Genomic DNA, 23,650 nt, shown 5'->3' with positions numbered 1-23,650 from the left:
TGAACGGAGCTGCAGCCATCGAATTCTGTGAACTGAACTGCTGATTTCCTGACAACGTAGATGAGATTTGCTCCAAAGAACAATTTCTAAACAGGTCTACCTCCACTGTATTCTATAGACTAGAAGGGAGGATAAGACGTTTAAGAACCATCATTAGCAGTAGGTTAGAAAACTCTAAGCCAACAGGTTATGGCTTAATAAGTGATGTGTTTGTGTGTATGTTGACAAGGGCTCAATTGTGCTGCAAATTTTTGCCAACTTGACCCAAACTTAGAGCTATCTGAGAAGAGGGACCCTTGAGAAAATATCTCGGTAATACAGGCCTGTAGGCAAGTCTGTGCTGTACTGCATTGACCAGTGATTGATGTGGGAGGGCCCAGCCCACTGTGAGTGGTGTTGCCCTTAGTTAGGTGATCCTGGGTGGTGCCCCCCCTAGTTAGGTGGTCCTGAGTTGTGTAAGAAAGCAGGCTGAGCAAGTGACAAGACCAAGCCAGTAATAGCACCCCTCCATGGCCTCTGCTTCAGTTCCAGTCTCTAGTTCATGCCCTGACTTCCCTCAGTGAGAGAGTATGACCTGAGAGTTGTAAGCTGAAATAAACCCTTTCCTCCCCAAATTGCTTTTGGTCCTGGTGTTTTACCACATAGAAACGGTAAGACACAAGAGAAGAAGACGGCTTTGAGAGGGTGACAGATTCCCCTGGGCCTGGTGTTCTCTGCCACTCACACTGAGAATAAATATGGTTTTTTTTCAGGAGACACTGTAACCCTCTTCCCCACATTCCTTCACGGGTCCCTGCAAGGGAAGCACAGAGCCTCCTCCAGAGGGTGAAGAGCCAACACACCAAGGTACAGAGAGCAGGAGGGATGGGAGGCAGCCTGCTGGTCCATCCAGGCTGGGGGTGGTACAGAGGTGACAGTTCCAGGGCTGACTGGGACTGAGGACCAGAAGCAGGTTGGTCCCAAATCTATGCCTGCCTCCACCAGTGTGCAGAGCCATCACACCAACGCTGGAAACACACTGGAGCCATCTTGCTTAAGCTTTTGTTTTGTTTTGTTTTTGTTGTTGTTGTTGTTGAGGTCTGGCTGATGCACGACAAGCAGCACATATTTAAAATGCATACTTTGAGAGGTCTTGGCCTCTGAACACACCCTTGAAGTTGGCGTGTGACAAAGAATCTATCTCTATTCCCCCCTCCTTGGGCCTCTCTGAGATCCTTCCCTCTGCCTTAGATACCCAGTTTGACTCCTAACCGCAGGTCACTGATCTGCCTTTTGATACTGTAGACTCATACTATAGAATGCTGGGTGTAAGCCATGGCACAGGACAGCCCTTTTTTGGCTGGCATGATTATTGTGAGATTCATCCAGGCAATGCTTGTCTGCATATCATTCCACTGTGTTAACAGCTCATAGCTTGTCTTTTCAATGAAGGAGGATGTGCGGGCTGTTTGTGTTTGGTGCCATTCCAGACAAAGCCTTTCCGAGTGTTTGTGTGTGAGTCTTTGAATGGTCACATGCTCATTTCTCTTGGATAAACCTTCAGCATGCAATAGCTGGGCCATCTGGTAGGTCTGATTGTTTTGGTCCCTAAATACTGAAAACAATCCAGCCAAACTTTCTACCCTTGTCTTTCCTGCCTCAAGGCAGATATAGACCTCCTCCCACCTTGGTTGCTAAGCTCTGAGAGCATCAGTAGATTTTATATATAGAGAGAGAATTTATGAGCCTGGCTTGTAGTCTGGAGAGCTAGCTCAACAGCCGCTGTGGTGTGACAGAAAGGCTGAGAATCTGGTTCAGTCCTCAAGGCTGTTTCCCTTGGCCTAGAGCCCTGAAGAGCCTCCGGTTTGCCCTGGAATCCTGATGAAATAGGTTTAACACTGGCCACACCCCAGGATAGATGAACTTTCCAGGAAAGTAAGGGCAAGTAAGCAAACAACAAAGCTTCCTTCTCCACAACCTTTTATCTGGGCTGCACCAAAAGGTCTGGACCAGACTGAAGGTGGGCTTTCCTATTTCAAATAATATGCTTAAGAAAAGCCTTCACAGGTGTGCCAAGCCACTTGGGTTTAGTTGATTCCAGATGTAGTCATGGTGACAACCAAGATGGCCAAGACAGCTACACCTATGGCGGACTGGCTTCATTAGAATCTTCCTTGGTGTTTTTCTGCCCTCTCCCCACTTTGTCTTCTGTCTTACTCGTCCAGTGAAAATGTCCAACTTTGTGACATCGATATCGACAGACAATGAAGAAGGCTGAGCTCGGATTGTTTGTATAGCTAAACGTTTATTGGTCTCACGTCTTCATTGATCTTCATTTTGATTCGCTGAGAGAGGCACAGCTGAGAACTTTCCTTGATGTTCCTATTGGCTCTGGTCCTTCCTGTCCACTTGTGTCGACTAAGGCCTGGCACTTCCTGCTAGGTCTGTCACTGCCGATGCTACCCCAACATTACCAGATTGGACTACTGGTATACCCGTAAAGCAAGTGGATCGAGCTGTCGTTGCCCACCTGTGAACTAAACGACTAGTTTCCTGAGGACACAGATGAGATTTACTACAAAGAACAATTTCTGAACAGGTCCATGTCCCCCGCCCCCATTTCCTTTCTTCTCCACTACCTCTGGTAGATGATGGGCTACTAGGGAGGTTAAAACATTTAAGATCCATCATTAAAAATGACATTAAAAATTAAAATGATAACAGAGACTTTTAGGTTAAGTTGTCAGGTTGATAAAGTTTTAAATTGCATGGCTCATGCTTGGTATCATGGCTAAGAAACCCTGCCTCTCAGGAGAGCACCAGGTTTTCTTGTGTGGTTCTACAAGGGTTTCATGGTTTTGTTTTTATACTTAGTATTTTTGGTTGGCTTTGTGATTATTTTTTGAGCCGTGGCTGGCATGCTATTCACGTTGTAGCCCATGCAGGCCTTGGACTCTCTGCAATCCTCCTGCCTTAACCTTCTCAGTGCCTGGGTTACAGAACGCGCTGCCACGTTCCGCCAAGACTTTGGCTTTGCAATCAGCATTTTTCCTTTGAGTTTGGTTGTTTACTTGTGTGAAACATTGGTTAGCTACATAGCTCAGACTGGCCTTGAACTCATGATTCTCCTGTGTCTGCCTCCCGAGTGTCAGGGTTACAGGCATGTGCCACTATTCTGCTTATATTTAGGTTTTGACCCATTTCGAGTTTGTTTTGTGTATGTCAAAAGCTGTGGAAGGTTGTGAACTCACCCGCATGAGTGTCCAGCTGCCTCTCCCCATTTGCCCACTGCCTTCTGTGCTGAATTGCACTTGAACCTTTGTAAATGCTCGGTTATACATTGTCACATTCATCTCCTGTACCTACTGTGACAAACTTCTACAAACTTGGTGGCCTAAGGAACAGGCCTCGTTTCTTAGTAAAGACTAAACCTCTCCTAGTTTTGGTGCCAGAAGAGCGACCTCAAAGAAGGGCCTCCAGGTTTCTGGAGGAAGGTAGGGTATATGCCCACTCCCTTCCCTGTGTCCCTGTGAGGGATGTGCCCCCCTTCCCTCCCCCCTTCCCTGCGTCCCTCTGGGGGATACGCCTCCTTCCCTGTGGCTTATCAGAGTCTGCCTCTGAGCAGCCGAGCAGAGCTGAGGTCTTTCTTCATGATGAGTGCATACTTCATGAGGACAGAAACCAGATCTTACTCGTCTCTGCTTCTCAACCCACAGTGGCTTGAGAGATGCACAGCTGGTCTGTAGAATGAATGAGCAGAAGAGGAGGCACCACCAGTATTCTGGGAAAGACTTCGCACATCATGCAAAAGTTGAAAGGGATGGAAGCCGGACATGGTGCAGGTTTGGGAGGTGGAGATGGAGCCCCGTAGCTCACTGACCAGCATATTAAACTGATGTCATCAAGCTCTGAACTTTGAACCTGGAGAGGAAACTTTCAGTGTGTTCGCTAAAGAAGGTTCAGAGCATGAACACAGCACGAGGTTATATGCACAAGGACCACCTGGGAAAAACAGGAGTTATCACAGCTGACCACACCCATGCACAGATGTACAAGTGTGCAAATACCAGGCTTGTAGAGTTGCACCTCAGACCTGGTGGGTTCAAACACACACACACACACACACACACACACACACACACACACACACACTCTTGCAACGTAGCTGTCTGTGATACTATGAGTCAAAGTGCAGGTGGCCAGAAGCCTAAGCAAACATGTGAGCTGCCTCCTAACAAGGAAAGGAAAACAGGAAATGGATGCTGTGCAGCCTCTCCTCTCTCCTTCCTTCCCCCGTCTTCCAGATAGCAGCCCAGACAACAGGCTACAAACAACACCCTGGCAGCCATTGCATCTCACGATGCTCCAAGGGAGTAGGAAACAAGTTGGTTCCCAGAATGCTTTGCAAAGGCTCTGCATTGGACTATATAGAGGCCTCAGGGGAGTGGGGCTGCCTGGGTACTAATCCTGGGCTGGGCCCCTACAGCAGCTTGGCTAGTTCTGGCCTCCTGCTTGGTGTTTAAGTTTTGCCTGGACCTTGTTTGTTATCAGGCCTCCCACAATGAACTGAGTATCTTTTTAGGGGTGACCATGCCTCCCCTGAGCTCTTCCAGGAGGAGTCAGGCTTGTTTTCTCTTAGTCTTCACAGCACCCGAAGCTAGAGTGATTTTCAGCTGGGTTTCTGTCCGTGGGCCATTCCTTCCTCTCTGCAGATCTTTTAGGAACTCCTATCTGCTCAGGGCTTCCCACATGGGGCTGTGATGAACTTCTAGACTCTGGGTCTCAATCCGTGGCTGGCTCTGACTCGTACTCAATCCTAGCTGTAGCACCCAAGGGTCACTCCTCTCGGGTTTCGGGGCATATCAGCATCACCAGGGAATCGGTGAGAACCCGAGATTTCCTCAATAATTCATACCCCATGTCCCTCCTCCTGCAACATCACGTGGATCTGAACAAAGGCAGTGAACATTATCCAGCAGTAACCTAATCTCCTGGGTCGTTTACCAACAACACTCAGAGTGATCTCAAGGATTACCTTGGACTCTGGCCAGCACCTGGGAGACTGGGCCTAACTGAAGGCCAAATGGCCCAGGGTGCCAAGTAAGCCAACAGTGAGTTCCACTGAGGGGAGCTGGAAAATAAGCAAGCAAAAGATGTCTGGGAACTGCGGCTGTGGAGGCCTGTGTAGACTTCCATCCCACTAGCTGGAGCAGTGAAGCTGGGGCACCCCGTTCTCCACAAGGTCTCTGGTCTTGTCTACAGTTTGCCCCAGCAGAGCCAAACTGCAAGCCCATTGCTTGTTGGCACACACCTTCTCTGTACTGAGACTGCCACTGCACAGCAGGGGGAAAGGAGGTAGGAGCTCACCTCTGGATCATAAGGGATACAGACCAATAGTTTCTGGCATGACTGCTACAGGACACAGCAGAGATGTGCCCAGTGTGCATGGAACCAAGAAAAAAACATCAAACTGGAAGTTCTGGTGATGGAAGGTTCTCTGGAGGCTTTGGCCTGGAACTGGGTGTTAGAGGGTAAACAGGATTCTGGGGGCAAGAAAGCAGCTGGGATTTGGGGCAACGGGACAGCAAGCAACTTTGGGAAAGAAAGGGTTTATTTGGGTTACACGTCCACAGTACTGTCCTTCGTAGAGGGAAGCCAAGGCAGAAACTCAAGAAGGAACCTAAAGCCAGACAAGCCTGCTTGCTATTCCACACACCATTTGCCTCTCCCCGAGAAAACTCCCGTCACAAAGTGACACAACAGGAACTGTGGAGCAGCTGCTGGCTGGCACTCAGGTGTATGCTCATCTAGCTTTCTCATACGGTTTAGGACCATCTGCTTGCGGGATGGTGCTACCCACAGAAGACTGGGCCATTCTACCCAGTGAACAATCCCTGCCTCCAGACGTGCCCACGGGCCATTATGAGAGGCAATTCCTTGATTGAAATTCTCTTCCTAGATAAATTCTAGGTTCTGTCAATTTGGCAGTTAAAGCTGACTAGCTAGGATGAACTCATTCATGTACATAGGTATGTATGTATGTATGTATGTATGTATGTATGTATGTATGTATATTTTCTCAGAATAGCCCAGGCTAGCCTTGAACTCATTGGGTAGCTGAAGATATTTTTGACCTTCTGGTCCTCCTGCCTCCACCTCCCAAGTGCTGGGCCTGCAGGCTTGTGACACCACAGTTGGTTTATACGGCACTGGGAATCAAATCCAGGGCGTCATGCATTCTAAGCGAGTAATCCACTAAATAAATAAGTTAATCCTCAGCCTGGGCTCTCTTGTAAATGAGAGACACTCAGCTCAGACCAGGTTAAACAACCCAGAGAACTACAAGTCTCCATAACACGGGGGAGCCATCCTTGGGCTCACACTTGGCATTTGGATTCGCCATTCTCACCTTTCTCTCTGCGGCCTCTTACTCTGTGTGATCCATGTTCTCCTCTAGCCTCAGAGCTTCCTCAGTGTTCTGTGAGAGCAGTGTAGCTATGGACAGCCCTGGACTCATGTCACCCCAGTTCGTTGCCTCAGAAGGCAAAATTCTCCCAGGATCTTGAGATGGAGCCATCCTGAGTTCAGGGCTCTTAATCTAATGAGCGATGTCCTAAGGAGAGAGGCTGTGGCTATGGGGAGAAAGCTAACTCAGGTGGAGCAGAGATGGAAGGACATGCCAAGGCCTCTCTGAGTCACCAGAAGCAGGGACAGGACTGGCCTTGCTAACATGATTTAAGACATCTGGTAATCCCAAATTGTGTTAATGCTAACGCATTTCTGTTGTTTGAAGTAGTCCTATTGGGAACAATTGGTTATGGCGGCCCCCCATTTGTAGTAAGACTCAACCCCAGATCACAGGACCCGTTCTGCCCAAACCTTTTGAACTACCTGGTCTTTTGAGACCTTGCACTGAAGATGGCTCAGGCACCAACGGTCATTGTGAGTCAACCTGGATTTGTTCGTGCTCTCAAAAATTCCAACTGGCAGACCACCCTGTGTGATTGCTTCAGTGTCTACGGAGTCTGCCTCTGTGGGACCTTTTGTTCCACTTGTCTTAGATGTCAAGTGGCAGCTGACATGAATGAATTATTTGTGTGGGATAACGGTGGCAGTGAGGACTCTACGGAACCCGATGCAGTATTCCTGGATCTACTTGTGATGACTACATGGCCACCATCTTGTCTTGCTTGCTCTGTAAGCAAATTAAGAGAGACATTACCAGGAGGAGAGCCATGGACACTTTCTAACAAGCTGGATGGTGAGGGTTCCGGCTGAAGCAGCTGCTCAGCACACGCCCCCTCAGCCCCAGTCTTTCCAAATCTTTGGCAACTGAGATGTGATGGATGCATCTCAATTCAGAACACTGGAATCTTTCTAATTGGGCCTTTTGATGTATTTTAAATGGATGTCACTCTTTGACTTGGTTTCTCCTTGCTCCCATATCATCAAATAGTCCAGCTTATAATTTTTTTACATTACATTTTAAATAGAAACCAAATAAAATATTTTGCTAAGAAGAAAAAGAAATATTCAGAGTCATGGGATGTCATTATCAGCAGCATAGCGATCACATGGAACTAACCTTGTGTAGGCTGCCAGGATCTACTAGTCCTGATTTTGTTATTGAATTTAGGAATGTTAGGCTCCGCCCCTCCACATGGGGTTCCTGGAGAGGCATTTTAACCAGCAAAATCACAGTGTGAGAGTCACCCTGTGCTGTGCATGTGTGCCCTGAAGCTCTGAGGTCCCCACTGAGCACACTGCTGAACGTTAACAAGAATTCCATTGCCACAGCCACTCCAGTGAAGTCTGTGTGGCAAGCCCAAAAAGCTTGGATGCAGTCCTGAGGCAAAAAGTTTCATGGAAACTTAGTCTCCTGGAGTCTTGGCATCTTGTAGCATGAATGCTCCAAACTTGTCCCTATGTCAGTCGGTGAACGGATCTGTGTGCTTTCCTTCAATATTGTTTTATTATAAGAGCCTCTAAGGATTGATTTTGACATATGTCTAAGTTAGATTAGCCTCCACCTGTGTTCCAATATCCTAGGACATTGTTGAGCCAACCTTAGGCTTTGATTTTAGTAAGAATGCTACTCATTCAGACGAAATGCCTCCAGCGTAGATAGTGAAAGAAATCAGACATTGCAGTTTACTGGGTAAGAGCTAGAAATCTCAGGGCTAGTTCAACAAAGTAAACTTGGAATTCTCATTATAGTTATATATGGCAGACTACATTACTTAGTAGAAGAAAGCCCCCCACAAAATCACTTAGAATAATAGCCAAGTCACTCCCATGTGCAGGAATTTACAATGGCCTAGGAAGAAGGAAGGTTGCAGTCTAAGAAGGAACTAGAGTAAATACTTAGAATAACAGCTGAGTCACTCCCATACACAGGAATTTACAATGGCCTAGGAAGAAGGTGGATTAAATATGGCAAGGGCATAAAGCCCTTGCCCCTGGCTTCTAAGATTAAGATGACCTTAGGTGGGGCTGCTTTTGATCCCAGTTATAAACACTGTTTTTTTTAAATCCCAGTTGTAAACACTGCCTGGTTCCTGTCAGCTTTTGTGTATGCATTTCTCTGTTTTGTGTAAAGAGTCATTTCACATCAGGTAACCTCAGTGTACCTTGGATGACCTAATGTGTCGCCTAACTTTCTTGTTTTCTTCTGTAATATAAATCTGATACTTTGAGAAATTACATTCAGATCAACACTCCCGTGTGTTCGAGTCTGTCACCCTGCCAACTCCTTGCCCACCTGAATACTGGGACCCTGATTCTCCTGCGGGTTGAGGGGCCGACTGAGTCCAGTCTGTGGCACTCCATATCTACCGTCGCTACTGTGTGTTGGGCACTTGCCCCTGTGCAGAGCACTGACCAGAGCATCTGGGAGTGTTCTGTGTGCTGGTTCTGTATGTTCTTCTGCACTTTTGGAGCAAGTACAGCTGTTAGTGGTTGAGCCTGAGTCAAAGGTCAAGTGTTCACAGTCAGGGTGTCCTTTCCTGGCTTCCTGTACATGGTTACTGATAGTGCTGTAGGACCTTACTCTACTGTCCTGCTCCTGCCTCCTCCTCCACTGTCTAAGACGATCACAACAGACTCTGGAAGTCCGACCTCTCTAGTCCAAGTCCTTGGACCTGACTCAGCTTTGTCCTCACTACACTACCACCTCAGTATCCAAGATCTCTTACATTAGAGAAATAATCTAGTTGGGAACATGAACCAGGTACCACAAAGCTTGAGTGGTTAATGCTCAAACCTAGTCTTGGAGGTGGCAGATTACTCGGAGAAGCTGGGTTTCCATCAGATTTCTACAACAGGGCTGGGGGTATAGGGCTCCTCCTCCACAGCTCAAGGCCAACCTAGGCACCATAGTGAGTTCTAGGCTAGCTTCTGCTACAGCAAGGCATTGTCCTAACAAGAACACAGTAGAGCAGGAGGAAAGGAGGCCCAGCCTTTTTTTAGGAACCCACTCCCCTGCTGACTGACCCCTGTGACCAAGCATCACCCCTTTCAAGGGCAGTGCCCTTCTGATCCTGTCTCCTCTCACAGGCCCACCTGTCCATATTGTTACTGTATGGATGGATTTTCCAGTATGCAGACTCTGGGCCCTCTTCCCTACCATGGCACCCGAATAAGTATTCTCTGGCTCTCAGATGACCTAGGAAACATTTCACTTAGATCCAAGCCTACACTGGGCCTGGTGGACGGGCAGTTGGTGTCAAGCCCAGTGAGAAAGCTCATTTTTCTAATGAGTATCTCATGTTACCCCTGCCCAGCAAACTCACCCTTGTGTATGCACATTCCCACTTAGATGAACCCCTGGGAACCGAGAAGGCAGGTGGGCCACCCCTAACAGCCCCAGTCTTCCAGAGAGAAAACAGATCTCATCTCCTCCTCAGCTTGGGCTCCCCACATCAGCAGTCTGACTCCTCCCCCAGGGACCTGGCTTCTCTCCCTTCCTCATTTTCTCCTTGGTGACCCTTGTGACAGGGTCATATCTATCTAGCTATCTACCTATCTATCTATCTATCTATCTATCTATCTTATTCTTTTTAATTTTTTCATACAATATATTTTGATCATGGTTTCATCTCCCCCAACTTTTCCCAGATCCTCTTGATCTTCCTACTAGCCAATCCCATGTTCTCTTTCTCAAATAAATAAATAATCAAAACAAAAACCCCAATAAGACCAAAACAAAACAAAATAAAACAAAAAACTAAAACCCAACAACATGGAATTTGTTTTGTGCTGGGTGGCCAACTGCTTACTTCTGGACAGAGGCCTGCCCTGCAGCGTGGCTGACACAACCACTGACACGATCTTTGGAGAAAACTGATTTCCCCTTTGCTAGCAGGCAGCAATTGCAGATAGCTTCTGGGTTAGTGATGGGGCCCTGTGCCCATTTCACTCTCGATGCTGACATTTTTTAGAGTGTGACCTGCCCTTTACTTGGTGTTCTGAACATTGACACAATTCCCAGTGATGTGAAGCAGGACCTTGGCAATTTCACTTTGCACTGGGTCCCACCATGATGCTTGTTTCTGGTGAGTTACGCTGTGAGAGGTTTCTACAGAGTCTGTGCTAGGGTTAGGCTGAGCTCACTGCTCCTCCCTCCTCTGAGATCAACAGAAAAGCCAGGACAGTGGAGGCTTTGATCAGACTCCCTGTGACAAGGGAACGTAGGGGAGGGGGAGGGGGAGGGGAAAGGGCCATCTCTTCCCACCCTCCCCATCTGGAGTCTCCCACCCATGCTCACCCTGGCACCATCTAGCTCAGCTTTCGTGTGACCTCTTCCAGTGACAAGAGAGTGCCTGTCTCCATGGACTCCACTTTTGTGACGAGTTCTGAGGCTCCCTAAGCCCTTTCAAGATTCCAGGGGTCTCCCTGTGCTCCCTCTGTGCAGCCTGGTGGGTATTCTCCAAGGAAACCACCAGACCTGCCTGAGCAGCCTTCTCCTTGTAGCTGCCCTGGACTGCTCACCTCAGCTGAAGTCTTCACTGCGCTTCCCTGCACTAACATCTTCTCTGCCATGAAGCTGCGGACAGTGGAGTGCCTTTCTCTCAGATGTACTTCACTCTCAATGATGGTTCTAAGATGGTAGGAGCCAAAGTGGATTTTCCATGCGTGTATAGACATCTACTCAAAGGAGGAAGAACCAATCTGGGTCCCAGAGCTCCTCTCCACAACTGCCCAAGGAAATAGATGCAGACGCATGCAGAATACACACAAAACAACTGCTTCAAACAGCCAGCCTGCAACGTCAGTCACAGGAGGGAAAAGGATGGAGTTGGCTGTGAAAAAGGCCAGGCAAGGAAAGGGCACAGAAGCTTCAGGAACCATGTGGTGTTTGCCCTAGACCCACACTGGAGGAAACAGGCTCAACCAAAGCACGGGCTCTACACCTATTCCAACTTGTGAGAGCGGCTAGAAATGCCAGCTCTTACACCTGCTGTCCCAGGCACCCTCCAGTTCCTTTTGTAGTCTACACTGATCCCCAAGTAAGGATCTGTAAGACCCAGCCCTGCACTGGCTACCTCCTGTGCTTCCCCAGTTCCTTAGAATTGAGCACCCAGCGCAGTACTTAACAGTTTAGTGTCAGGTTTCAAGATGACCTCAAGGACTTGTGCCACAAGACAGGAGAGAGCTTTTCAGGACTACGCTGACCTCTCTGAAGTTTTAGCAGCTTTAGGTGCCATGGCTACCATTATAAGAACTATGCAGAGAGGACCATGGCTGGAGAACAGCTTGCAAACACCAGAAATATTTCTCTCCCTTCTGATAATGAGTTCAAGGTCCTTACCACACAGGTGACATCACGTCTCAGAAGCAAAAATAGGTCTCTATTAAGAGTATGTAATGTCTTCTGTCTGGCCAATCCGGTTTCCTCTATGCTCTTGCCGCCTTGAGCTCCTAATTGTTTTTGTGACCTCAAAGCTCATTCCTGCCGCTGTCTGGGGGCATTACAACAGGTTGTGTAGGGTCAGCAGCATGGTCATGCTCGTTAGCTTTCTTCCAATACAAAGCACACCCACTCTCTGTGCCTCGGGTACAATATCTCTAATACTATCATTCCTTGACATTCTTTAGGGAGAGACTATTCAAAATCATGTATTTGCATCTGTGTAGGAGTGTGGTGCAGCTGGGTTCAGAGGAGCATATAGGATCCCTGGCCCTGGAGATTCAGGCCAACAAGGAATTAACTGGGAATTAACTTGGGTCTTCTGCAACAACATCATGCCACCTTCTGACTTGGGGATTGAGAACAAGTTAGTCCTCAGTTCTCAAAGCAGCTGTCCAACTGTACTGTTGGTGGGGTGACATTGCACAAAGAAACCCATCACCCCAAAGAAGGAAATGCCAAGGTTCCCCCTAACTCTGAAACCCCAAAGGCCACTGAGCCATGCAGAGACTGCTGAATCTTACTCTGTAGCCTAGGTTGGTCTCCCAAGTCACCTGTTCATCCACTGTTCCAAGGGTGGGGACTGCAGAGTGCCTCGCAGTGTTTGGGAGACCAATCTTCTTATCTCTGCAGTCCTGAGGATGGAACCCTGTGCATGCTAGGTATGAGCCAAAACCTTCTAGCCAGCTGTCCATCTGATTAACATGACTTACACGAATGAGCGGCAGTTCCATAAATTTAACCATCCTTTAAGTATTTGGCAACTCAAAGCATTTTCAAGTGATACTGCTGGCAAATTTGTCAAGTGTGAGAACTCTCCTAGACATAATTAATGTTCTTGCTTTCTCCTTCCCTCCCCCCGCCCCGCCCCCCGGCACAGGTTCCGCATGGGAAGGGTGGTGAAGTGCTGCACCTGGGCTGCATTCCACAAAGCAGTGCTGGCTATTTGTGCTTTTTGAAGCCGAGCTGCCGTTGCCCATTGTCCCACATCAGCATTCAACGTATCCAAGACAGGCCCAAAACGAGTGTCACCCTTTGTCCTCACTGGAACATGTACACACCAGGGCAGACAAAAAGCTGTATTGTGGATTGTGGGAGCCTTGGTTACAGGAAGGGCTTGAGTCATCGACACTGAATCGTCTCCTTGTTGGGCCTCTGGAGGGAGATTCCGAGTGACTTAGGTATGTATGCCTTTCTCCTCTTCAGGGGACAGTCATCAGAAATGCAGGTAGGCAGATATGAAAGGAAGTTAACTTTCTAGTCAGTTTCCTGGCAGTTTGTGTGTCTGGAGTGTGCACACCTGCAGTGGACAGCAGTGCCTGCTCTTCTCTTTAATAGCTTGCGTTCCTCTTCTCAGCACCCTAGTTCTTCAGATTGCTCCCCTTTTGGGTACTTATTTTCTTTACCCTCAACTGACCACCAGCTGGTTCTGATAGAGTATCAACTGGTAGAAAACTGCTAAGACTTGATAGTTTTGTACCAAAGCGAAACAAAGGAACATAAACCACTAATTGGTACCTTCACGCCCTCTCACGCAGTTCCACATTTCCTCAATAACACCAGGTGGGCTGCAGCGGCGGGCTCAGTGGTTAAGCCCAGCATTGTAGCATCCGCCTTTAATCCCAGAGGCAGGTGACCCTCTGAGTTCAAGGCCAGCCTGGTCTATAGAGCCAGTACCAGGATCCACATAGCTACAGAGAAACCCTGTCTTGAATGTCACCCCCTGCCCTGCCACCCCCTCTCCCCGGAAAGTACTGTCTTCTCTTCCAGAGGACCCAAGTTCAATTCCCAGCACCCACACGACAACTTACAACTGTTTGTAACTCCAGTCCCAGAGGAGCAGATGCTTCCTTCTGGCTCCTTGGCTACCAGTTTCTTTCTTGTACACTGGCTCAATTGCACCCACCGAAGACTGTTTCTCTGACTATGAAAGGGGCCCACTCAGCTCTGTTGGCCAGCCAGCTTCCTCCCCATCTCCATGTGTGTTTGTATCTGTGCATCCTAAACTGCATGCAGACACCTCTAGTCTGTTTTTCCAGCCTTTAAGAGTTAAGAACAAGGCCACCCAATTCCTGAGAGGTAAAAATTTATTGATTTCTATGACATCAGCATGTTATGATACGGTCACACCTGCTCATACAGCTGACTTCTCAGACCAAAAGAGGATTTGGTTTTTCGTTTTAAAAATACATTTTTCACCAGCAAGAAACATTTTTTAAAACAAACATTTTCATATTAAGTGGGCATTAAAAACAATGGCTTTCCCCAGACTCTCGGGGAAGAGGGCTGGTCAGCAACAGATCTCAAAACGCTTCAAGTCTGCTTCCAGGCCCTAGATCTGTCTCCCACATAAAGTACTGTAGAGGGGAAATAAAGCCGCAGCCTCACCCAACCAGCAGCCTAAATCCAGCCAAGAAAAGAAGAGGTAGACTCAACTGTAACTATTCAACTTATTTGGTAGGATTGTGCAAGACATTTTAACACATTAAAAGTTTTCAAAATGGGTCAAACATTCTACAAACAAATGACTAAACCATCAATGTTTTTAATGTTAAGAAAAAAAAAAATCTCAGTATAGGTGTACACATTTACTCAGCTCTGAGAACGCAGCGTACCGGCCCTGTGCCCCTGATCTCCTTAGACTTTCCAGGATAGAGCGCTCCCTCGCTCAATGTGCTCTCAGTCCTTTTCCATTTTAAAACCCGCAAAGGCCAATGATAGGAGTTTTCTTGGACCAGTGAGCAAATCAATTCTGAGAATTTTATTCAACACTAGTAATTAAAACAAATCAAAACACAAAGACCAGGACTGTGGTGATGACGGTAGCTCCAGCTTGTCTCTAAGAGCTGATCATTTAATTCTAGGGTTTAATAGGATTAAAAATAAATTATCTAAACTTCCAATTAATGCTGAGACTAAAAGGAGATTCTGTACAAGGGTAAGCGTTTACTATAAATCATACACTAGACTAAATGAGTTTATCTGGAGATGGTTAGTTTATCAGGGCATAATGCTAGCAATCATGGTTGATATTGTCACAGGTTGGCTCCGAGGGTTCAGCAATGATAATTATATTGTAAGGATCAATTACTTATATTTTATTATTTGCTAATTGCATTAAATATGTTATCAGCAAAATATATTATACATGGATGTACATTTACATAAATTTTCCCAAGAGCTCATACCAAATGAGAAGACTGGAGGAAGGAGCAAGCCTTTGTAAGCAAAGAAGGAACCGGGTGGTTTTCCTCACCGGTCATGAATGCCGAGCTCTGGGCACGTGCCACAGCAGTGAGTGCTGAGGGGCTCCGCCCAGCAGACACCCACCCCCATTAGTAAGAATTAAAAGCATTGTTTTTGGAAAAAAGGAAATCAACTTTATTTTCTCTACATTTAAAAAAAATAGAACCAGCTATTAATTTTTGCTGAGAAAATGCTTCTTTTGGTGTTTACAACATCTAAATTTCTGAAAAGGTGATCTGGTAAAATCATCCCGATGCATTCATAAACCAGATCCACAGGTGACCAGCCCTTTACAAAGCAAGTTACAGTTGTCACAGCATTGACAGTCACCTTAGAGCACACATTGTGACATGCAGATCACAAAGAAAGCTCAACAAGCTGAAGTAAACATTACAGCATCATGAAAACAGAAACCCATCTGTAGAAAATAAATATAACTTTGTAATAACTGTAAAGAAAGTGAAAGCACTTAATAAAAATAATGGCAGTTGAATGTATAACTGTCTCATTACCCAATCATAAGATATGTTCCTGTAAAATGCATAGACTCCTTACATGGAAAGAATTTGTGCACCACAGTTGTGTTCAACAGTTTTACACAATAAAAACAAAGCCATCTGAAGCATTTGCATACTTTGCAACTAGAATACACGTACATTTTTTTTTGCTCTTTAGATTGTTTAAAAAAAAATATTAAATGTAAAAATTCTCAGATGGAATTTCTGCAGAAAACTCCACAGTGCATCTTTCATTTGACCATAGCCCTTCTCCCCCAACAGCTGGGAACTTGCAGAGTAGTCTCAGAGCCCACTTTGAGATTACTGAGAGCTGGTGCAACATGACATCAACCAGCACCAGCCAGTGGCTGCTTCAGAGCACCCCAGGCTCTTATGTGATCCAGAAATTCCCAACTTAGGTGCTTTTGGTCCCAAACACATTAGTCTCTACCCTCATGCCGGGAACTAGCACACCTGCTACACAGTCTCATCTGCCTCTCTCTTGCCTGCTGATAGCTATAAGGCCCAGAGCACTTGGAGGGCAAAATTCCCATCAAAGGCCATTACCATTCATCCTTTTGAACCAGAGCCGAATACACTTTTTGTAATGGCAACTTTTGAGTGATATCCTGTGTTCATTGTTGTGTAGTGACTTCAAAGAAAAGGACAAAAAACCACAGAAAAGATCAGTTAACCCTTCCTATTCGGTAATGCAAACAAACATTTTCTTTTAAAACATACTCAAGATACAGAAGACAACCTATGATCAAAGACTATTCTCTGTGATTATAACTAGGAACAACTAGTTGAGCAAGTCTTTAAGGTACCGATTGTCAAAATACATCACTAAGACAAATTAATGAGAAGGAATCCACAAGGCGTGAGTGAGAGAGCATCCTCAGCAACGTGACAGCTGCACCCGAGGGCCACAATGGCTGACTTAGGACTCTACCTCTGGGACAATTACAGCTGCACCAACTTTTGTCTTTTGCAGTCCTCAGGTTAAGCCCGCTGGCTTTGGTGTTTCTCCTCTTGCTTGTAGTCTTGACTTCTTGTTACTTAACTACCCATTAACACAGGCATAATGCACAGACAGAAATTAGTCAGGGAAAGAACTAAAGCCAACGTTTAAAGTAGTAAGCATCCTCAGAAGGAAAAGTTCAATGAGAATTAAAAAATCAGAAATTCCTTCAGAAAACTGAATTTTTGGCTTCCTATGACTTAATACTGGATTAACTACCCTGTAATTGATGACTTCAGTATTCCCTAGTTTCTTACTGTAGGAAATTAAGAACTAATCACATGACAGATCTGAACCCACAGCTATTAATTTCAACCTTCCTATTAAATTCCCGTCTAACTTGTTTATCTGTTCAAGTTTCATTCCGTTCTTGCTGTTCCTGCTTCCTCTGCTCACAGGCGTTCTTGCTGTTCCTGCCTCCTCTGCTCACAGGCTTCTCTGTCATCGCACACAGCCCTTTCTGAAGTGAGGTGAGCTGTCGCTTGGTCCCACCTGTCGCCCAGCCTGTGTGTGGTAGGAAGCCAGGCAATGCAGCTGAGGGCAAAAAGAGCTGCAGTCCTAAAGGACGCCGGTGTAAACTGGCATGGCTTTGCTTACCTCCCCCTGCCCCCCGACTTAATACAATCAATAACTTCCTTGCATCCCACTTTCCACACTAAATACAAATGGGGAGTTCTATCCAGCTCTCTACAATGGCATTGTGTGGCTTCCTGAGATGGCCATAAAGAACACCTATTTATTCTCTCTTCCAGTTCCCTAGTATAAGCAGGTGGACTCCAGCTATGACAAGGAAGCACTGCCAATACTCTCAACAAACATGTCTGATTGTTTGTACACAGAAGACATGTTGAACTGGAGAGGTGTGGGATAGACAGACCAAGCACATCTATTTATAGCTCATCTCTACTATCAGAAGTCAGTTCACAAGTCTACAGTTATTGTCACTCTAGAGACTGTGGAAACAAAACTGCATTTGAAAGTAACACATCTTAGAAGAGTGAACTCAGCATGTACATATACTTAACTGTCATGTTCCTCTGGAGCACAGCAGTGGTAAAAGTGGGCCAGTCACATTTCTGTGTACGCACATATATGGATATATACATCCTTATAGGAACTGGCCACTGTAGCCTGTGGCTTGCTTTGCAATGAGGAAATGGGTCTGCTAGCTAGGACTACATGCTATACTTGACAATGAGCAACTTCTCCCCCAGACAATCAACTAATGTCTCAATTCAATTCATCCTGAAACTGAACAGTTTTTCCTGGGCCTCAACAGAGGCACTGCGTAGCTTCTCTCTGGCTTCCCCTCGTTTCTGGATTGAGACTGCTTTCCCTTATTCACTGTCCCTGCTAACCAGAGTAAAGTGCTTAGGTTTTTATAACAACTGCTAACAAATCAAATGCCTTCTTCAGTTTACCAGCAGTGGTGTGGTACCAGTGAGGTATTTCAGGTAACGTCTCTCTCTTCTGTACGTGCTTGGGGTTTGCTAAAGATGAAGCTACTATGGGCTTTTATTTGGTGTTGGTCAACTGTTCCTGTACAACTGGGGAAAATTCACATCTTTCCTTTTTCTCTTTTTGGTTTATTTGAAAACAGAAAACATTAGTCTTTATTTTTGTTTTACAACCTATTTCTCAGAATTGTTATTTGTGTTGTTAGTAACAATAGGGGAATCTAGTGTTCGTTCATGCCACAGAAAACTACTGCTGACTTACTGTTTTTCAAGCTTAGGAGTTTCACTGTCCTAAACCAAACCCATCCTCTGTCTCAACACTGATTTTTGTAAAGTCTGGTTCTCCTGTGAGGTAAATCACATGAACAAAAGGACAAATCTTTCAAAAGGTTTCTACGATGAACAGAAACTTGCTTGGCTTTGCCCTCTTAGAAGACGACTGGAAGAGACTGGGAAGTGTTTTTGAGCTGCTGTCTCCAGGTCCTGCCACCCTGAGAGAGGCAGCTGCTTGACATAATGACAGAACATACAGACCCCAGGGCCCACAAGAAGCCTTGTCAATATTGCAAGCCAACATCTGGTTCTACCTCTTATTTCCTAATAAGCTACTCTAGTTCCCTGAAACTGGTCATTTAAATGTTTTATGTTAATTTGCTTTAACCGCCCCCAAATACACTTGGTACTATGATATCAAAATCAGAGGGAGGGGATCCAGCTACCAGAACGGGAGTGGGTTCAGGGAGGTGGCCGATGGAGGTGGTACTAGAGCATCATGGGCAAGCACAGACAGGAAAGCCTCCTGGGAGCCTGCTCACGGATGAGGCTTCCCTTTGCTTCAGGCTAGGTTACTATCCTTTGCTATATTTGCATCTGATAAAAGTGCATCTTGTAAAATACAATTATCCTTCTATGATATGCTTTCTATACAAAAGAGAAAGTGGGTGCTCTCCTCTGCTGAGGGAAAGCACTAGCACATGTAAACATGGTACTGGGCTGAGCTAGCCTTTCAAGGGACACAGTGATGTCATGTGGACAGTGGACACTGCTCCCCACAGAGAATGCCAACGCTGCACCTTAGCCAGGGTTGCTAGATGGTGAGGCCACTCCTCAGGATGTGCCCACCAGCTCTCCAGGCTACCAGTACCTCAGCATGAAGGGTAGACACATTAATGTTGTGGCGCTCTGTCCTAGGAAAGAGGAGCATAGCTTCTGAACCTGAACTAAAGGTCACAAGCAGGTCACAGGGGCTGACTAAGTGCATCTGGTGGCGAGAGTTTCTTTCCGAGTCTTCTAGGATTTTATCATTTCCTCTTCTCCCAGTGTGATGCTTGCGTAAATGTATGGTAGAGTGTATCTCTTTAAAACACAAAAAAGTTCTTAAAATATATTAGCACATCATTGTATTACTGATCCTCATTGTAGTAGAGTTTTAAAATATCCCAAAGGGGGATAAACATTAATCCATCCATTGAATTTCCTTTTCTTTTTATATATTTTGATTTGCACATGTAAAATAATGCACATGTATGAAGAAGTCTGAACTCCTATGTAGCAAGTCCAAGTCAATTCCTAAAATAGACAATGGTAAAAATACTGAATGATGTGGTACCACAGATAGCCTGACAAAAACGCAAAGGACTGGATGAGGAATATCCACATGTTGCTGAGGGTCATCTCTCTGCACACAGCTTCCTTCTGGCCCTGGGGAGGAGGAAAGGCTCCTGGAAGACAAGACAGAAAGAGTGATACGCTTCCCCGCAGTACCAGGCCAGTCTCCTGAATACAAGCTGACTTGGCTCACCTATTTAGGATTTCCTGTGAACTGCCCTACTTTGCAGGGATTTCCTCTAACACACACTTTTCCTGCGCAGCAACCCGACCTCTGCCAAACACTCTTCTGCCCACTGGGTGAATGACTGCCATTAGCATCCATCCCAGATCAGAAGCAAGGCCCACCTTCGAGCCTCGGCTCCCTGTCTTCCTATCTTCAGTGGTCCTATCTACTTTCTTTCTGTACGTTTGCTGACTCTCCATGTCCAATACTTTGCTTCACATTTCCACCGTGGTCAGACATAGGATCTGTGAAATTGACATTAAGTAATTTCTGAATAGCATTTGTTTTTTTGCCATAAAAGTAGTTAACACTAGTTAACACTAACATTCGCAAAATACAACAAGCTTTACAAAATATGTCTTTACAATAAAAAAGACGGCACAGAGTGAACAAGTCTACATTTTCTGGAAAGAAAAGCTACACGGCTTTGGTACAGTCTACTAAGATCATCTACGATACTTTCAGCATTCCGTCTTTGTCCTTGCTGATAATCCCCAGGCAAGCTGGCTATAAAGGGATTTGCTGCTCACAAGCATTCATAGGGGCGCTCCCCAGTCCCAAGGTCTGGTGCACAGGTGGCCTTTCTCAAGCCGCTCACCACTATTGCTGGAGTTTAGGGTAAATCTCACAAGGCCAGAGACCTATGACCTGCCACTCTTTGATCACCCACGTCGCCTGCTAAGCCTTTGGCATTACCTCCACCCTCCACAGCTACTTTAAGCACCTTCTCCAGTGTTTGGGCACTAAAAAAAAAATTCGCCTAAAGCCCAGCAACTAGTGAAAGCAACTAGTGAAACAATTTTCATCTCTCTAACTTCTTTTCTTTTTCCTTCATGTGGTTTTATATTTTTTGTTTTGTGTTTTGGTGTTGGGACTCAAGCTAGAGCTTCACACATACCAGGCAAGTACTCTCCCACTGAGCCACACTTCCAGCCTGAGTTGTAATTTTTATTCTGAGACAAGGTTTCAGGAATTTACCAAGGAAGGCTTTGAATTTGGGATACTCCTGTTTTAATCTTCCAGGCCTGTGATATCAGGACTCTGTAGTGAAGGAGTATATAGAATACTGGAATATAAAGGGCAAGGATAGATTTCCTTTCCCTCCCTAGGAGAAACAGCTTTGTATGAAAACTGTAAACTGTGCCCTTTTTGTAAACAAAAGTAACCTTGACTCTTCTGCTTTCTGTTGAGAGAAGGGCATCTGCTGCCACCACAGCAATGGGGCCATGTGACTGAACCAAGCCCATCACAGAATAAATCTCTCCTTGCAAGGGAGGGGAAAGCAGGTAAAGATGCAGCTTAAGTCACCTCCAGTGACCACCAAGCAGCGAGCACGACGCCAAGCCCGACTGTCATTTGTTATCCAACAACCTCACCTCTGTCTGTCACTGTGTCATGTCTGTCACACAGGATGAGCAACGGTGTAAGAACCGGAATGCAACAACACCAATTTTTCTTTCTATAAATTCTAAGTTGACATTCTTAACTACAGAATGGCTTTGATTTCTGATATAAATAACTGAGCAGGGAGCTGGAGAGGTAGTTCAGGGTTAAAGAGGACCTGCTATTCCTCAAAGGTTTTGAGTTCTGTTCCTAGCACCCATATGAGGCTGGGCCATCTCTATCTCCATCACAACCATCTCTATCTCCAGCTCCAGGGGTTCAGAAGCCTCTGGCTTCCTCTGGCCCTGTACTTATGAGCACGTACCCATAGGCAGACACACCCCCACACCACACATAATTAAAAAATAAGAGAATAACTAGAAGATGTTTATCTCGTCTGCAGCATGTGCTCAGAATCTCTGATAACTTGAGAGTGTACAGGGGAAGGGCTGTGTACCTGTCTTATAAAAATGGGACAGGAGGTCCTCCTTCTCAATAAAGCGCTGATAGAGCCAGCTGGTGAGGTCCTCGGTCTCCAAGGGCACATCTCCAATTGGGAAAATCCTGTGAAGATTCAAAAACATAGAAAGAACTGCTTTAATTCAGAAGGGAAAACTACTCAAAACCCTAACTTAGCTTTACTAATGGATCACATACACAAAGTGATTTAAGTGCTAGGCAAAAAATGTCCCTTAGCCATGCTGCTTTATGAGAAAGTGAAAACAAAAGTCTGCCCAAACCAATGGCTTTACTAAGTGTATCAGAATACTGGCTTATTTATTTTGTTTTATATGTATGAGAGTTTTGATCAACTGTCTGTGTACCGTGTGTGTGCCTGTAGAGATCAGAAGAGTGCAGCGGCTCCCTGGCACTGTAACTATGGACAGCTGGAAGCTGCAGTGAACCATGCTGTGAGTGCTGGGTATCAGACCCAGGCCCTCTGCAAACACAAGTGTTCTTCACTGAAGTGGCTCTCCAGGTCCTGCCTTGTTTCTGTTATACTGGGGATCAAACCCAAGGCTGAGTGTGCTAAGGTCATCACTCTACTCCTGAGCTGTGGCTTCAGCCCAAACAAGGAGATTTTTAAAGTAGAAATCCGTAATTGGAAGGCTCTTAGCTGACTGTGATGGATCATGCCTGCAATCCCAGCCCTCCAGAAACAGAGGCAGGAGGCTTAGTTCTAGTTCAAGGGCAGCCTGGGTTACACAGTGAGGTTCAGACCAGTGTAGACTGCAGGATAAGACTCTTTATAAACAGATAAACAACAAAACAGAAACAAAACCAGAAGACTAGCATTTAGTGTGGACCGTGGTCAGCCCTGCTTCCCAGCAAGCCTAGCCCAGTTCTTGGGAGTCCATGCACAAGTCCTTTCAGTGTTCAGCAATCTCGTACTTTCATTTGAACATTAATCTTAACAAAAATATTTGCAATTATAAGGCTAATCATAATTGAATGATATGATGTGATTCTGGTGTGTGTCCTGCCATCACCGTGGTCTATGAAGTAAAAGTGAAGGCCAGGGAGGTGACCAGCAGGTCCTTCAGAGGGAAGTGCATGTAAGGTCAGGAGTCGGCCCTGGGCGGAGCTGACCGTCATGGTTTTTCTTTATCATGGCCGTGTGGTTTCCAACGATAAATTCTGGATAAAACATGAAGAACAATTAGTAGCTGGCATAGGGAGTGACTAAAGGCAGGTGCTGGCCTCCAAGAGCACAGGAACGCCTCTTTTCTTCACAGCCATTCTTTCACCTGGGAAGAGTTCTCAGTTAACAAATGGAGAGGGGTTAAGCCTCTACAGAGCTGTGAAGACAAGGCTTGCTGCGGCACTGACAGGAATCCCTGAAGGAGAAATGGCAGAGTGGGAGCCACAGGTCAAATATAAACCCCACCACAGCTCTGTGAATGTGGCAGATTCCGAGCAGAATAAAGTGCTATAATTCTTAGTCAACACAGGCAAGTCGGTCATTTGTTTCTTTTCTTTCTTCCAGTGTAAATAGCCTTAAAATGCCATTAACTTTGTCTTTGTATGAAGGTATGTCTTAAAACTAAAAATTAAAACTGAAAAAAAAATCAGGTTTTACTTTTAAGTGAAGGGTGTTATACATTTCTGAGGTTTAGCTTTCTGATAACATAGTATTTAATACTTAATACATAATTCTGCAGCATTAGTAGTAATTTTATGTCTACTGCACAGTAGCATCCAAATATTAGGATTCTCTAGATTTAAAAAAAAGCACTACCCAAAGCAAAAGTTGCAAACACGCCACCACTTAACCAATTACAGCCCTAGTACCCTGTTATGAAGCTACAGGAGATGGCCCTCAGA

General features: G+C 45.7%; 1 protein-coding gene and 1 pseudogene across 8 annotated transcripts in view; one reads left to right on the top strand and one right to left on the bottom strand.

Moving 5' to 3' along the window:
- Positions 1–6,897: 6,897 nt before the first annotated feature.
- Gm20203 lies at positions 6,898–7,229 on the top strand (annotated as a pseudogene).
- Positions 7,230–13,956: 6,727 nt separating this feature from the next.
- Positions 13,957–23,650, bottom strand: part of Lpgat1 (lysophosphatidylglycerol acyltransferase 1) — a 66,702-nt gene continuing 57,008 nt past the window's right edge. For 3 of the 8 annotated variants that reach the window (XM_006497153.4, NM_172266.3, NM_001134829.1), the window contains 2 exons: positions 21,783–21,889; positions 13,957–19,829 (listed from right to left, as the gene is read on the bottom strand). In XM_006497153.4, the coding sequence (XP_006497216.1) occupies positions 19,678–19,829; positions 21,783–21,889 (259 nt within the window). In that variant the 3' untranslated portion in view covers positions 13,957–19,677. Of the gene's footprint in view, positions 19,830–20,064; positions 20,188–21,782; positions 21,890–23,650 lie in introns of all 8 variants that reach the window. The other 5 variants (XM_006497156.4, XM_030253583.1, XM_006497157.4 and 2 more) reach the window with 3 other exon arrangements.

The sequence above is a fragment of the Mus musculus genome, chromosome 1 (assembly GCF_000001635.26).
Source record: "Mus musculus strain C57BL/6J chromosome 1, GRCm38.p6 C57BL/6J".
In the NCBI taxonomy this organism is placed as follows: Eukaryota; Metazoa; Chordata; class Mammalia; order Rodentia; family Muridae; genus Mus; species Mus musculus.
The sequence above is the reverse complement of the archived record's forward strand: the minus strand, read 5'-3'. Positions and strand labels throughout refer to the sequence as shown.